Source organism: Pseudochaenichthys georgianus, unplaced genomic scaffold (assembly GCF_902827115.2).
Source record: "Pseudochaenichthys georgianus unplaced genomic scaffold, fPseGeo1.2 scaffold_908_arrow_ctg1, whole genome shotgun sequence".
Taxonomy (NCBI): Eukaryota; Metazoa; Chordata; class Actinopteri; order Perciformes; family Channichthyidae; genus Pseudochaenichthys; species Pseudochaenichthys georgianus.
The window spans coordinates 20001-37490 of record NW_027263442.1 but is presented as its reverse complement, the minus strand read 5'-3'; the positions used below and the strand labels follow the sequence as shown (position 1 = coordinate 37490).

The 17490-nt window shown below is 45.2% G+C and overlaps 1 protein-coding gene across 1 annotated transcript in view; it reads left to right on the top strand.

Moving 5' to 3' along the window:
* Positions 1 to 5193: 5193 nt before the first annotated feature.
* The window catches only part of LOC117444726 (thrombospondin-type laminin G domain and EAR repeat-containing protein-like), a gene marked incomplete at its 3' end in the record, with an annotated part of 31570 nt that continues 19273 nt past the window's right edge, over positions 5194 to 17490 (top strand). The window contains exons 1-7 of the mRNA XM_034080150.2: positions 5194 to 5722; positions 6542 to 6741; positions 14275 to 14339; positions 14598 to 14756; positions 15190 to 15422; positions 16934 to 17024; positions 17116 to 17266. Coding sequence (XP_033936041.1) covers positions 6666 to 6741; positions 14275 to 14339; positions 14598 to 14756; positions 15190 to 15422; positions 16934 to 17024; positions 17116 to 17266 — 775 coding nt within the window. The remainder of the gene's footprint in view (positions 5723 to 6541; positions 6742 to 14274; positions 14340 to 14597; positions 14757 to 15189; positions 15423 to 16933; positions 17025 to 17115; positions 17267 to 17490) is intronic.

The window sequence follows — 17490 nt, the reverse complement described above, 5'->3', positions numbered from 1 at the left end:
TTCTACGATCTAAGCGTGTTGCTCTCCACACGGTCGATCATATGGATGTTCTACGATCTAAGCGTGTTGCTCTCCACACGGTCGATCATATGGATGTTCTACGATCTAAGCGTGTTGCTCTCCACACGGTCGATCAGATGGATGTTCTCCGATCTAAGCGTGTTGCTCTCCACACGGTCGATCATATGGATGTTCTACGATCTAAGCGTGTTGCTCTCCACACGGTCGATCATATGGATGTCCTACGATCTAAGCGTGTTGCTCTCCACACGGTCGATCATATGGATGTTCTACGATCTAAGCGTGTTGCTCTCCACACGGTCGATCATATGGATGTTCTACGATCTAAGCGTGTTGCTCTCCACACGGTCGATCAGATGGATGTTCTACGATCTAAGCGTGTTGCTCTCCACACGGTCGATCATATGGATGTTCTCCGATCTAAGCGTGTTGCTCTCCACACGGTCGATCATATGGATGTTCTACGATCTAAGCGTGTTGCTCTCCACACGGTCGATCATATGGATGTCCTACGATCTAAGCGTGTTGCTCTCCACACGGTCGATCATATGGATGTTCTACGATCTAAGCGTGTTGCTCTCCACACGGTCGATCATATGGATGTTCTACGATCTAAGCGTGTTGCTCTCCACACGGTCGATCAGATGGATGTTCTACGATCTAAGCGTGTTGCTCTCCACACGGTCGATCATATGGATGTTCTACGATCTAAGCGTGTTGCTCTCCACACGGTCGATCAGATGTTTGTTCTACGATCTAAGCGTGTTGCTCTCCACACGGTCGATCATATGGATGTTCTACGATCTAAGCGTGTTGCTCTCCACACGGTCGATCATATGGATGTTCTACGATCTAAGCGTGTTGCTCTCCACACGGTCGATCATATGGATGTTCTACGATCTAAGCGTGTTGCTCTCCACACGGTCGATCAGATGGATGTTCTCCGATCTAAGCGTGTTGCTCTCCACACGGTCGATCATATGGATGTTCTACGATCTAAGCGTGTTGCTCTCCACACGGTCGATCATATGGATGTTCTACGATCTAAGCGTGTTGCTCTCCACACGGTCGATCAGATGGATGTTCTCCGATCTAAGCGTGTTGCTCTCCACACGGTCGATCATGTGGATGTTCTACGATCTAAGCGTGTTGCTCTCCACACGGTCGATCATATGGATGTTCTACGATCTAAGCGTGTTGCTCTCCACACGGTCGATCATATGGATGTCCTACGATCTAAGCGTGTTGCTCTCCACACGGTCGATCATATGGATGTTCTACGATCTAAGCGTGTTGCTCTCCACACGGTCGATCATATGGATGTTCTACGATCTAAGCGTGTTGCTCTCCACACGGTCGATCAGATGGATGTTCTACGATCTAAGCGTGTTGCTCTCCACACGGTCGATCATATGGATGTTCTACGATCTAAGCGTGTTGCTCTCCACACGGTCGATCATATGTTTGTTCTACGATCTAAGCGTGTTGCTCTCCACACGGTCGATCATATGGATGTTCTACGATCTAAGCGTGTTGCTCTCCACACGGTCGATCATATGGATGTTCTACGATCTAAGCGTGTTGCTCTCCACACGGTCGATCATATGGATGTTCTACGATCTAAGCGTGTTGCTCTCCACACGGTCGATCATATGGATGTTCTACGATCTAAGCGTGTTGCTCTCCACACGGTCGATCATATGGATGTTCTACGATCTAAGCGTGTTGCTCTCCACACGGTCGATCAGATGGATGTTCTACGATCTAAGCGTGTTGCTCTCCACACGGTCGATCATATGGATGTTCTACGATCTAAGCGTGTTGCTCTCCACACGGTCGATCATATGGATGTTCTACGATCTAAGCGTGTTGCTCTCCACACGGTCGATCATATGGATGTTCTACGATCTAAGCGTGTTGCTCTCCACACGGTCGATCATATGGATGTTCTACGATCTAAGCGTGTTGCTCTCCACACGGTCGATCATATGGATGTTCTACGATCTAAGCGTGTTGCTCTCCACACGGTCGATCATATGGATGTTCTCCGATCTAAGCGTGTTGCTCTCCACACGGTCGATCAGATGGATGTTCTACGATCTAAGCGTGTTGCTCTCCACACGGTCGATCATATGGATGTTCTACGATCTAAGCGTGTTGCTCTCCACACGGTCGATCATATAGATGTTCTACGATCTAAGCGTGTTGCTCTCCACACGGTCGATCAGATGTTTGTTCTACGATCTAAGCGTGTTGCTCTCCACACGGTCGATCAGATGGATGTTCTACGATCTAAGCGTGTTGCTCTCCACACGGTCGATCATATGGATGTTCTCCGATCTAAGCGTGTTGCTCTCCACACGGTCGATCATATGGATGTTCTACGATCTAAGCGTGTTGCTCTCCACACGGTCGATCATATGGATGTTCTCCGATCTAAGCGTGTTGCTCTCCACACGGTCGATCATATGGATGTTCTACGATCTAGGCGTGTTGCTCTCCACACGGTCGATCAGATGGATGTTCTACGATCTAAGCGTGTTGCTCTCCACACGGTCGATCAGATGTTTGTTCTACGATCTAAGCGTGTTGCTCTCCACACGGTCGATCATATGTTTGTTCTACGATCTAAGCGTGTTGCTCTCCACACGGTCGATCATATGGATGTTCTACGATCTAAGCGTGTTGCTCTCCACACGGTCGATCATATGGATGTTCTACGATCTAAGCGTGTTGCTCTCCACACGGTCGATCAGATGGATGTTCTACGATCTAAGCGTGTTGCTCTCCACACGGTCGATCATATGGATGTTCTACGATCTAAGCGTGTTGCTCTCCACACGGTCGATCAGATGGATGTTCTACGATCTAAGCGTGTTGCTCTCCACACGGTCGATCAGATGGATGTTCTACGATCTAAGCGTGTTGCTCTCCACACGGTCGATCAGATGGATGTTCTACGATCTAAGCGTGTTGCTCTCCACACGGTCGATCAGATGGATGTTCTACGATCTAAGCGTGTTGCTCTCCACACGGTCGATCATATGGATGTTCTACGATCTAAGCGTGTTGCTCTCCACACGGTCGATCATATGGATGTTCTACGATCTAAGCGTGTTGCTCTCCACACGGTCGATCATATGGATGTTCTACGATCTAAGCGTGTTGCTCTCCACACGGTCGATCATATGGATGTTCTACGATCTAAGCGTGTTGCTCTCCACACGGTCGATCATATGGATGTTCTCCGATCTAAGCGTGTTGCTCTCCACACGGTCGATCAGATGGATGTTCTACGATCTAAGCGTGTTGCTCTCCACACGGTCGATCATATGGATGTTCTCCGATCTAAGCGTGTTGCTCTCCACACGGTCGATCATATGGATGTTCTACGATCTAAGCGTGTTGCTCTCCACACGGTCGATCATATGGATGTTCTCCGATCTAAGCGTGTTGCTCTCCACACGGTCGATCAGATGGATGTTCTACGATCTAAGCGTGTTGCTCTCCACACGGTCGATCATATGGATGTTCTACGATCTAAGCGTGTTGCTCTCCACACGGTCGATCATATGGATGTTCTACGATCTAAGCGTGTTGCTCTCCACACGGTCGATCATATGGATGTTCTACGATCTAAGCGTGTTGCTCTCCACACGGTCGATCATATAGATGTTCTACGATCTAAGCGTGTTGCTCTCCACACGGTCGATCAGATGTTTGTTCTACGATCTAAGCGTGTTGCTCTCCACACGGTCGATCATATGGATGTTCTCCGATCTAAGCGTGTTGCTCTCCACACGGTCGATCATATGGATGTTCTACGATCTAAGCGTGTTGCTCTCCACACGGTCGATCATATGGATGTTCTCCGATCTAAGCGTGTTGCTCTCCACACGGTCGATCATATGGATGTTCTACGATCTAAGCGTGTTGCTCTCCACACGGTCGATCATATGGATGTTCTACGATCTAAGCGTGTTGCTCTCCACACGGTCGATCATATGGATGTTCTACGATCTAAGCGTGTTGCTCTCCACACGGTCGATCATATGGATGTTCTACGATCTAAGCGTGTTGCTCTCCACACGGTCGATCAGATGGATGTTCTACGATCTAAGCGTGTTGCTCTCCACACGGTCGATCAGATGGATGTTCTCCGATCTAAGCGTGTTGCTCTCCACACGGTCGATCATATGGATGTTCTACGATCTAAGCGTGTTGCTCTCCACACGGTCGATCATATGGATGTTCTACGATCTAAGCGTGTTGCTCTCCACACGGTCGATCATATGGATGTTCTACGATCTAAGCGTGTTGCTCTCCACACGGTCGATCATATGGATGTTCTCCGATCTAAGCGTGTTGCTCTCCACACGGTCGATCATATGGATGTTCTACGATCTAAGCGTGTTGCTCTCCACACGGTCGATCAGATGGATGTTCTACGATCTAAGCGTGTTGCTCTCCACACGGTCGATCAGATGGATGTTCTCCGATCTAAGCGTGTTGCTCTCCACACGGTCGATCATATGGATGTTCTACGATCTAAGCGTGTTGCTCTCCACACGGTCGATCAGATGGATGTTCTCCGATCTAAGCGTGTTGCTCTCCACACGGTCGATCAGATGGATGTTCTACGATCTAAGCGTGTTGCTCTCCACACGGTCGATCAGATGGATGTTCTCCGATCTAAGCGTGTTGCTCTCCACACGGTCGATCAGATGTAGTCCTGAGAATACTGGTGGTGGCATAATATGAACCTAATACGAATAATTAAACACATTTATATTAAAGTGGTTTTACTTTGGTCGCCACCATCTTGATGTTTGAGGATAAATCATAAATAGTCATATTTTATTAACTGTATATTTATATACCATCATTATACTTTCACTTTTGCACAAATGTGTTCCTTTATTTATACATCTATAAACTATAAATATTGTTATACTTTTATATAAGATATATATATTATGTACATCTTTACATATATTTAAAAAGATCTTTCATATTTTTAAAGCTCATATTTTCCCCCTCAGCCCTCTCTCTCTGCTCCTCCCACTGTTTCATATGTAAATGAGGGCGAGCGAGTGACTCATCTGCAGGTAAACTCACCTGAACACCATTCTGCACACACACACACACACACACACACACACACACACACACACACACACACACACACACACGCACACCCACACACACACTTCTGAAGGTTTACACTCTTTGAAGATTTCCATCTGAAGCTTTTCAAACATGCTGAGTGTGTGTGTGTGTGTGTGTGTGTGTGTGTGTGTGTGTGCGCGTGCGTGTGTGTGTGTGCGCGTGTGTGTGAGTGTGTGTGAGTGTTTCCTCAGAGGACAGACGGACAGGTGGACTCTGCAGATGATGGAAAACCAACGAGAGGATTTTAGGAAGTTCACTCTCTTTACCTTCACCTGGATTTCATCATGAGGACGTTTTCAAACTGAAGCTCACCTGGATTACAGATTAAAGCTGAAGGGGAAACACCACAGGTGGAATCTTTGGTAAAAATGTTGCTTTTCATTTAAAAAAAACAGCTTCTGTGAGGAGTTAGATTGAAGATTGGACCACGATGTGAGAAAGTGGAGACCCAGGACCGATGACTGAGGGACTGAGACTCTGACAAGAGGATTAAAGACACTTTGGATCTTTCTGAAGACGGGATTCCTCTCAGGTTTGATTTCTCCTTTCTGAGCCTTATATGTTCATACAGTCACATGACAGGCTGTGTCCGTGTGTAAACAGTGTCTTACGGATGCAATGTAGAAAAAAGCAATCAACGCTTGGTGACGTTCAGGATTATAAAGCAACTGTCTCTGTTGTTGGAAAGGTTTTATGGTCTTATTTTAACAATGTGATCACACTTTCTTTTTTTGGTCAATTTATTTTAGTCAATCATTTTTTGGTAAGCATTTTCTTTTTAGTCAACACATTTTTAGTTAACTTTCTTTTTGTCAGCTTTGAGACGTGTAAGGTGATGAAGATGCTCCTGTTACCCGGGCGTCCGGGCGCCCGCAAACCAAAATGCAGATTTTCCCGTAAAATGTTAAAGCGATGCCAGAAAATAATATTTCTGTTCGTCAAAAACTGTATAATTCCTCCAGGAATATGAGTATCAAACCAAGCGTCAGACGGCAGAGACAGCTTTGTTTTTACGGAGCTCCGACGTCACGTTGTTGTTTACGTCCCCGGAGACATCTTGTTTACGTCATGTTGTTGTTGATATATCTTATAAACAAGATCAGACACACAGTACTCATACTATAACTTTATAGAAACACCCCTGATAACATATTATTTTGCACGCCATAATATCAGTGAGCTACTTTTTTTAAATGCCATTTTATTTCTATTGAGATGTTTACATTTTGGAATGTTTATTTGTAGTCTTTTAATTTGTATTCTACAAATTCTATACACATATCTCAGTTTTACGAGCTGCTGACACAAACCCAGAGGATGGTTTTTCATTGATTTTCTGTTTTCAACACAGACGTTTGAACACCGAAGAAGAAGAAGAAGAAGAAGAAGAAGGGGAAGATCGGAGGCTCTGATTGGCCGGTTGAAGATGATGGCGGGAGCGACTGAGGGGAATTGAACCGACGTCTCTTGGCGGGATGTTGGCGCTCCGCTGCCTGTTGCTCAGCCTGATGTTGCTCATCAACTCGGTTCAGAGCTGGAGAGCCTGCACAGGTACCAGAGAAATACTGAGAAACACGGAGACACACAGAGACACATAGAGACACATAGAGACACATAGAGAAACATAGAGAAACACGAAACACAGAGAAACACAGAGACACATGGAGAAACACGAAACACAGAGACACATGGAGAAACAGAGAAACACAGAGAAACACAGAGAAACACAGAGAAACACGGAGAAACACGGAGAAACATAGAGAAACACGGAGACACATGGAGAAACACGAAACACAGAGACACATGGAGAAACAGAGAAACACAGAGAAACACAGAGAAACACGGAGAAACACGGAGAAACATAGAGAAACACGAAACAGAGAGAAACACGGAGAAACATAGAGAAACACGGAGACACATGGAGAAACACGAAACACAGAGACACATGGAGAACAGAGAAACACAGAGAAACACAGAGAAACACGGAGAAACACGGAGAAACATAGAGAAACACGAAACAGAGAGAAACACGGAGAAACATAGAGAAACACGAAACACAGAGAAACATGGAGAAACACGGAGAAACACGGAGAAACAGAGAAACACAGAGAAACGCGGAGAAACGCGGAGAAACAGAGAAACGCGGAGAAACGCGGAGAAACGCGGAGAAACACGGAGAAACAGAGAAACACAGAGACACATGGAGAAACAGAGAAACACAGAGAAACACAGAGAAACAGAGAAACACAGAGAAACACGGAGAAACATAGAGAAACATAGAGAAACAGAGAAACGCGGAGAAACGCGGAGAAACGCGGAGAAACACGGAGAAACACGGAGAAACATAGAGAAACAGAGAAACACAGAGACACATGGAGAAACAGAGAAACACGAGAAACACGAGAAACAGAAAACAGAGAAACACGGAGAAACACGAGAAACATAGAGAAACAGAGAAACACGGAGAAACATAGAGAAACAGAGAAACACAGAGAAACACGGAGAAACACGGACAAACATAGAGAAACACGAAACAGAGAGAAACACGGAGAAAAGAAATAGGACGACGAAAACACAGAAACATGGAGAACACGGAGAAACACGGAGAAACACGGAGAAACAGAGAAACGCGGAGAAACAGAGAAACGCGGAGAAACGCGGAGAAACAGAGAAACGCGGAGAAACACGGAGAAACGCGGAGAAACAGAGAAACGCGGAGAAACGCGGAGAAACACGGAGAAACACGGAGACACACGGAGAAACGCGGAGAAACACGGAGACACACAGAAACACGGAGAAACACGGAGAAACGCGGAGAAACACGGAGAAACGCGGAGAAACACGGAGAAACACGGAGACACACAGAAACACGGAGAAACACGGAGAAACACGGAGAAACACGGAGAAACACGGAGAAACGCGGAGACACACAGAAACACGGAGAAACGCGGAGACACACAGAACACGAGAAACAGAACGGAGAAACCGGAGAAACACGGAGAAACGCGGAGACACACAGAAACACGGAGAAACGCGGAGACACACAGAAACGCGGAGAAACACGGAGAAACACGGAGAAACGCGGAGACACACAGAAACACGGAGAAACGCGGAGACACACAGAAACACGGAGAAACGCGGAGACACACAGAAACGCGGAGAAACACGGAGAAACACGGAGAAACGCGGAGACACACAGAAACACGGAGAAACGCGGAGACACACAGAAACACGGAGAAACACGGAGAAACACATAAGAGGTTTCTCAATACTCTAATTTCCCCTCCTCAACTCTTATCCTCGACTCCTATCCTCGACTCCTATCCTCGAGACTTAGTCCCGCCCACAGGAGATGCGAGCGGAGGACCGAGGAGAGGAGTCGAGGAGGGGACTCGAGGAGAGAGGAGGGGAAGCAGCAGGCGGTGAGAGAAAGGAGAACTCCTCTCCTCTGAGCGGTCACTTTAAAGAGACGTCCATTAATGATGACAGGAGGCAGCAGCCTCTGTCTGATGGACAGATGTGTTCAAGACCACTTCTATATTTACTTTGATTCATCCACAGTGCGGTGTCATGAGACAATAACAGGCTACAGATGCGGACACACACACACACACACACACACACACACACACACACACACACACACACACACACACACACACACACACACATATATATATATACAATTTAAAGTATGAGAGCACTCTCATAATAATGTAACACAATCAGAGACTGGATATATCCCCCCCCCTCTCTCTCTGGTCGCTGAAATGGGGAATTGAAATTACGGGCCAAAGGTTGTATTTTATTATGTGAAGCACTAAATGGTGTAGAAACATCTGGACTCTTTGTTTGTAGATATCTACTAAACTAAAGAAAGAGAGTCGGCCTGTTCTACTGAGTGATATATATTACACACTCTGCTCTGCTTTCTGCACGGACCTCTCAGCTGTTCTCTCTGGAAACATCGCATCGCGATGAAAGCAGTTACTACAATAATATCCAGGGGATACATGCAGAGCTGTGATTGGCTGAGATAAGTCCAGTGTATCCTCGGTTAGAGCTCCTCCAGAGAGCCTCCTCGATGCTCGGTCCTTGATGTGCATTTAGAGAAATGAGATGTCCTTCAACATGGCACGCTGAAATCCATTTCCGGGTCACTACCGGAGGACCAAGGAGTCAAGGAGTTGAGGAGGTGAAATTAGAATATTGAGAAGCCTTCAGAGAGAAACATGGAGAGAAACACCTTACATATCTACAGGTGTTATTATTGGCTATAAAGAGAGGTTTACAGAGTAGAAAAACCAAATATAATTAAAACATCAATACGTCAGTTCCCCCGGGTCAGTCAGATGGAGGTTTTAGCACAAAGACTTGAAGCAGGGAGAAACTGCTAGCCTAGCTTGGTGGTAGATTCTGGTTCACATGTAAGAGCTGAGGCTCCTCAGAGTTGAATGAAGTCTCGGTGTTTCAGAAGTTTTTCTGCAGCTTTGTGTGTTTTCTTTTAGTCTTTGAAATGTGAGCTCTGTTTCTGTGTCGTCTCCTCCCTCCATTCATCCTCCATTCATCCTCCATTCATCCGGCTGCAGCAACTAAACACACAGAGGGCCTTAAAGGGGAATTCCAGATACAAACTAAACCGCAGTCAGGAGACAAAGATGAAACCCGTCTTTCACCTCGCTCACCTTTCACAGCACTCTGACTGACTGGGCTTCACGGTTTCTAATAAGAGTTGAGCTTCTTGTTGCTGCCTTACAACGTCCTCAATATATCATGACCCTCAAACACAACATTTTAACAATGTATCGCAACATAAAACACATATTAATCCGTACGTCGCTTCATGAATCGCTCTGTTATTCGGTGGATAACTCAGCAGTCCGTACTGTAGTTAGTGGTGAGAGGTCAGAGGTGGGACCAAGTCATTGTTTTGCAAGTCACAAGTAAGTCTCAAGTCAGAGTACAGTCTCAAGTCAGGATGGGCAAGTTCAAGTCCAAGTCCTAAACTTTGAAAAACCGAGTCTTAAACGAGTCATTATGTGTTTTTCAACAAATGTAATGACATCGATCCACAGAATAATACTTAATAATCAAACTGCTCTTTATTAGTCACATTAATAATTTATTAATCCATTTTCTCTCTGCTGGTAAAGTAACGTGTGTTTTTCTATTTTGAGAGGGAACAGTGAGGTGAGGCTACCGTGACGGTTTGATTCAGAAGGAGTTTAATGGATAAGATCCCTGATGTTGAGGTGACCAGAATGTTTATTTCCACTGTACATGTTATGAGGGACCCACGATCTATCTGTATGCCAGGGATAATGTGCAGCGAGGCGGTCTCTATGGGGAAGAGAACACCTGCATCTAGATCCCTCTGCAGGTGGTTCTTTAACTATATTTTGATGCTAATACTTTTTTACTTTTACTTGTAACATTTTGAATGCAGGACTTTTTATTGTAATCGAGTATTCCTACACTCTGGTACTTTTACTCAAGTACAAGATCTGAACTTCTCCCACCTCTGACAGTAAATCCTGAGTGGTTACCAAAATAAAGGTAACCAAAAAAGGTTATTTTCATTTTACAAATCCTGCACTCAGCTTTGCTTTCTCCAATATCATTGAAAAGCAGCCAGACGCTGCTTCTGTTTTCGGTTTTCGCTAATTTGTTGACTTTTTCCGACGCGCTTGCATTTAAATCCGGCTCCCCGTCTCCCTGTCGCTCTGTGTAGCTGGCCTGTTCCACTACACCTGTTGTCTTTGGAGCGTCTGCCCCCCACCCTTCTTTCACATAATGGTATGATCCTAGTGTGTCCTCACATATGATTGGCCGCATGGTGGCCCAGCAAAATAAAGCCCCGCCCCTGCCTGCATGGAATCCCCTGCAAGAGTAGGAGCGGCTGGAGATTCTGCTCTCCCCGACGGGAGTCTGCTCTTCTAGCGGCAGCTCTCAATCGGCGTGTTGGAGACCCCTCAATTAAAGTATCAAGTCACCTCAAGTCAGAAGGCTCGAGTCCAAGTCAAGTCCCGAGTCATTGGTGTTCAAGTCGAGTCGCAAGTGTTTTGTGATTTTGTCGAGTCCAAAGTCATCAAATTGGTGACTCGAGTCTGACTCGAGTCCAAGTCATGTGACTCGAGTCCAAGTCATGTGACTCGAGTCCACACCTCTGGTAGTTTTTGTATTCCTATACTAGACTACTCTGTGTTTTTCTGTGTAACTATACAAGCTATTTCGTGAATCCATTCATTACTTTGACTCTTTATGCTCCTTTCCACATTGCTTAATGGAGAATGTCTATAGGCCACTTTACTCCCTAATCTGTGACTCCATACACGACTTTGTAGGAACGTTTATATGTATACCTCACTTAGTGCACAACACCGTACGTTGAGATTATCTCTGAATACTCTGATGTTCTCCGACAGCTTTCCTGCTGTACAAAACTCTCTAAGTTCTCATAACTCTTACACAACTCTGAATGGTCTCCGTATGTTTCACACATTGCTCTGAAACACGGTACGTTCTCCGTATGTTTCACACATTGCTCTGAAACACGGTACGTTCTCCGTATGTTTCACACATTACTCTGAAACACGGTACGTTCTCCGTATGTTTTACACATTGCTCTGAAACACGGTACGTTCTCCGTATGTTTTACACATTACTCCGAAACACGGTACGTTCTCCGTATGTTTCACACATTACTCTGAAACACGGTACGTTCTCCGTATGTTTTACACATTGCTCTGAAACACGGTACGTTCTCCGTATGTTTTACACATTACTCCGAAACACGGTACGTTCTCCGTATGTTTCACACATTGCTCTGAAACACGGTACGTTCTCCGTATGTTTTACACATTGCTCTGAAACACGGTACGTTCTCCGTATGTTTTACACATTGCTCTGAAACACGGTACGTTCTCCGTATGTTTTACACATTACTCCGAAACACGGTACGTTCTCCGTATGTTTCACACATTGCTCTGAAACACGGTACGTTCTCCGTATGTTTTACACATTACTCCGAAACACGGTACGTTCTCCGTATGTTTCACACATTGCTCTGAAACACGGTACGTTCTCCGTATGTTTTACACATTACTCTGAAACACGGTACGTTCTCCGTATGTTTCACACATTACTCTGAAACACGGTACGTTCTCCGTATGTTTCACACATTGCTCTGAAACACGGTACGTTCTCCGTATGTTTCACACATTACTCCGAAACACGGTACGTTCTCCGTATGTTTCACACATTGCTCTGAAACACGGTACGTTCTCCGTATGTTTTACACATTGCTCTGAAACACGGTACGTTCTCCGTATGTTTTACACATTGCTCTGAAACACGGTACGTTCTCCGTATGTTTTACACATTACTCCGAAACACGGTACGTTCTCCGTATGTTTCACACATTGCTCTGAAACACGGTACGTTCTCCGTATGTTTTACACATTACTCCGAAACACGGTACGTTCTCCGTATGTTTCACACATTGCTCTGAAACACGGTACGTTCTCCGTATGTTTTACACATTACTCCGAAACACGGTACGTTCTCCGTATGTTTCACACATTGCTCTGAAACACGGTACGTTCTCCGTATGTTTTACACATTACTCTGAAACACGGTACGTTCTCCGTATGTTTTACACATTACTCCGAAACACGGTACGTTCTCCGTATGTTTTACACATTGCTCTGAAACACGGTACGTTCTCCGTATGTTTTACACATTACTCTGAAACACGGTACGTTCTCCGTATGTTTCACACATTACTCTGAAACACGGTACGTTCTCCGTATGCTTCACACATTGCTCTGAAACACGGTTCGTTCTCCGTATGTTTTACACATTACTCTGAAACACGGTACGTTCTCCGTATGTTTCACACATTGCTCTGAAACACGGTACGTTCTCCGTATGTTTCACACATTGCTCTGAAACACGGTTCGTTCTCCGTATGTTTCACACATTGCTCTGAAACACGGTACGTTCTCCGTATGTTTCACACATTGCTCTGAAACACGGTACGTTCTCCGTATGTTTTACACATTGCTCTGAAACACGGTACGTTCTCCGTATGTTTCACACATTGCTCTGAAACACGGTACGTTCTCCGTATGTTTCACACATTACTCTGAAACACGGTACGTTCTCCGTATGTTTCACACATTGCTCTGAAACACGGTACGTTCTCCGTATGTTTCACACATTGCTCTGAAACACGGTACGTTCTCCGTATGTTTCACACATTGCTCTGAAACACGGTACGTTCTCCGTATGCTTCACACATTACTCTGAAACACGGTACGTTCTCCGTATGTTTCACACATTGCTCTGAAACACGGTACGTTCTCCGTATGTTTCACACATTACTCTGAAACACGGTTCGTTCTCCGTATGTTTCACACATTGCTCTGAAACACGGTACGTTCTCCGTATGCTTCACACATTACTCTGAAATACGGTACGTTCTCCGTATGTTTCACACATTGCTCTGTACGTTCTCTCTTCTCCTAACGTGACTCAGTATGTACTCCTTTGTGTGTTCCTCCGTACATTTCTTCGTGTGCTACGCTGTACACAATACTTTGCTCCTCTGTCATTACGTTCATGAATGTGTTATTTGCTCAGTGACCTCATTCATTGCTCTTCACTCTGTCATTGTGTCAGAGAACTCAAGAGGTCCAAATTCAGGGCTTTGTTTCTTTCACAAACATTCCTCATAAACCCGCTCTGCTCAATCACACAGGAAAGATAGCGTTGGTGTTACAGGAAGACGCTGATATCTGTAACTCCACACGCCTTTGATTGCATGTCCAGATGGATGCTAAAGCCACAGGGGATGAATCAATCTGAGGTGATAAAAATAAACTCTGCAGAGGATAATCTCTGAGAACAGATACAAATCTTTATCCAGCCGACCATCAATCATAGTCAGAGGGAAACGTCCTGATCAAAACAGCTGTTATATAACATCTGCAGTTACACTACTTCCAGGGTCCTGGAAATAGCTGCACAGACAAAGTCTATCACTGGCAACATAACACCAAGTGACCCTTGCTTCCTCCACAGATCTGCTTCCTCTTGACCTGCTGGACAGAGCTCTGATTCGCCCAGGACAAGCCCCGCCCCCTCAGGTAGGACAGGTGGAAAATGGCCAATTAACAAAACAAACAACCATTGTTCTGAAAGTACACATTCTCCATGCAAGTAACAGAGGTGCATTATGGGACATTCCCCTTAATGAAATATTTAGTACTTTGGCAAAGTTAGGCCTCACCCTACTCTTCCTCTGATTGGCTAATATTCCTACCTTTTAAAAATGCCTAAATACATATATAGAAATATATAATGGTTGTTAATTAACAAATGATTGATCCAAACTGACCAATCAGGTGCAGATGGTTCAGTCCAAAGGCTCTCGAGGTCTCCGATTGGCTGGCGCTGCGGCGACAGCGCTTAGTTTCCCCGCCTCCCAAATCTTCACCAACTGTGACTTCTTCCCTGCTGAGTTCTCATTGGTCGCCACCATCAAGATCCAGAGGCTGAAGAAGGTGAGACAGTGGAGATGCAACTGTAATCTCAGATCATCTTACATCACAGCAGCTCCATTAGAAACATCAACCAAATATTAGGACAAGATAAAAGGGTGAAAGACGAGAGCTCACTAAAGACAACATGCTCAAGACCCTCTTCTATTGTGCATCAGATCTGGGACTCCCTAAATGTAAGGACCGACTGGTGCCCAAGTAGAGCTTCAGTCTAACTGAGTCCCTGTATCTCTCATTTGATGAAAACATTTCATAGTCTCTGTTCAGGACATGGTTGGGTTCACAGACGATGTTCATGTGTTGTTATGGTCGGCTGAACATCAGAGATACAGGGTTCCACGACTTAATAGAGTTAGACAGAAGCTCTCCTTTGTGAACCAGCTGAACCAGAAGATGTGGTCCAGTCCGGTTTGAACCCGTTTCTGTGTGTTTCCAGAGGAGTGAGTACCTCTTCTCGGTGCTGGAGGAGGCGTCTGACTCTCTGGTTCTGGGGCTGAGTGTCTCAGAGAGGCGTCTCCACCTCCTGGTCTCTGGACCTGGTTCTGGAGCTCGCAGCCGGGTCAGCTTTAAGGACGTGGCGCTGGATGATAACCGCTGGCACACTCTGGTTCTGGCCGTCAGCGGACATTACGCCACGCTGACCGTCGACTGTGGACTCCCTGTGGAGCTGTGAGTTGCCATCACAACACATTACTTATTACACATAGAGAGTCATTCATGTTGTCTTAATGTACATTATTTAATTTCATATTCTGTTCTTGTACATATCATATTCTATTTACATGTATGTAGACTTCTTGCACTATTTCTGTTGGGAAATCCTGAATGTCCTCCTCCAACCTGAGAGCAACATGCTAACAAAGCTATCAACTGCAGCTGTGAACATGAGAGCAGCATGTTAACAAAGGTATCAACTGTAGCTGTGAACATGAGAGCAGCATGCTAACAAAGGTATCAACTGTAGCTGTGAACATGAGAGCAGCATGCTAACAAAGGTATCAACTGTAGCTGTGAACATGAGAGCAACATGCTAACTAAGGTATCAACTGTAGCTGTGAACATGAGAGCAACATGCTAACTAAGGTATCAACTGTAGCTGTGAACATGAGAGCAACATGCTAACAAAGGTATCAACTGTAGCTGTGAACATGAGAGCAACATGCTAACTAAGGTATCAACTGTAGCTGTGAACATGAGAGCAGCATGCTAACAAAGGTATCCCAACTGTAGCTGTGAACATGAGAGCAGCATGCTAACTAAGGTATCAACTGTAGCTGTGAACATGAGAGCAACATGCTAACTAAGGTATCAACTGTAGCTGTGAACATTACAGCAACATGCTAACAAAGGTATCAACTGCAGCTGTGAACATGAGAGTAGCATGCTAACTAAGCTATCAACTGTAGCTGTGAACATGAGAGTAACATGCTAACAAAGGTATCAACTGTAGCTGTGAACATGAGAGCAACATGCTAACAAAGCTATCAACTGCAGCTGTGAACATGAGAGCAGCATGCTAACAAAGGTATCAACTAGCTGTGAGCATGACAGGATGTGTGATGACCCAGAAGAGCATCAGGACTGCTTGAGGCAGATGATAGCTATGTGATGAACATGATGACTCAGCCTCTATGGAGAGAGACATCAAGCATGCTCATTTCTGACGTGGAGCTAATCTGAAGTAAACATTGAATACTGCTTTCTGTTCCTCCATCTTGTGACTGTGTGACTCCCTCTCTTGATATCAGCATGTGAAGGACACTGCTCAGGAACTAGTCTCTGTATGTGATGACTCCTTCCCTCTGGAGAGGATCACAGAGACACGGATCCTGAGGCTGAAGATCAAGCCGGGGACCAGGGATTATTAACATGTTTAAGTATTTAGAAAGAGTCAGAATTTTTGAAATATTGAGAAAATAAATCGGAATTTTAGAGATTTTTGTGAAAAAGTCAGAATTTTGAGATTTTCAGAAAAAAGCCAACGTTTTGAGAAAAAAACTCAGTGTTTTGACAACCAGTATTCCTCCAGTATAACTCCCTCTCTTGGATATCAGCGTGTGAAGGACACTGCTCAGGAACTAGTCTCTGTATGTGATGACTCCTAAATAAGACCCATTGCTAAATGATGAAACTCACTAACATGATCTTATAATATAGATGATCTCAACCCTGTCTCCCAGTAAGCAGGTCCAGTCGTTCCCCAGCGCTCTGAGCACCAGAGGATCCAGGATCTTCATCGGCAGCCGGAGGAGGCTGAGAGGAAGATTCTCTGTGAGTCCGATCAGGAGTTTTAGGGTCAAGAGATGTCCGATTGGACCGACCATTTCTCCAGATATTTTAACTTCCTGTCCTCTGTGTTCAGGGTTTGATTCGTCAGCTGGTTCTACTTCCTGGTTCAGATGCAACCTCCAGACTGTGTCCAACTTCTGACCCCCGCCTGGCTGAGCTCTCCGTCCCCAGGGTCCTAAAGGCAACCCCGATACAAACAGACCAGGATCCAGAGTTTCCATACGGTGAGGAGGGGGTGTTAATAAGGCCTTTGTATTTCAGAATCAGAGTCAGAATACCTTTATTCGTCCCACAGAGGGGACATTTACGTTGCTACACAGCGTTGCCAACATTCGGCAGCTTTCCAAACACTCTCCGGATACTTATTTTTGTCAAAAGCGACTAACGACTTGCAATGGTGTTATTAGGGACTTTTCTGGTGTTTGGAGACTCCCGTATTCTACAGTAG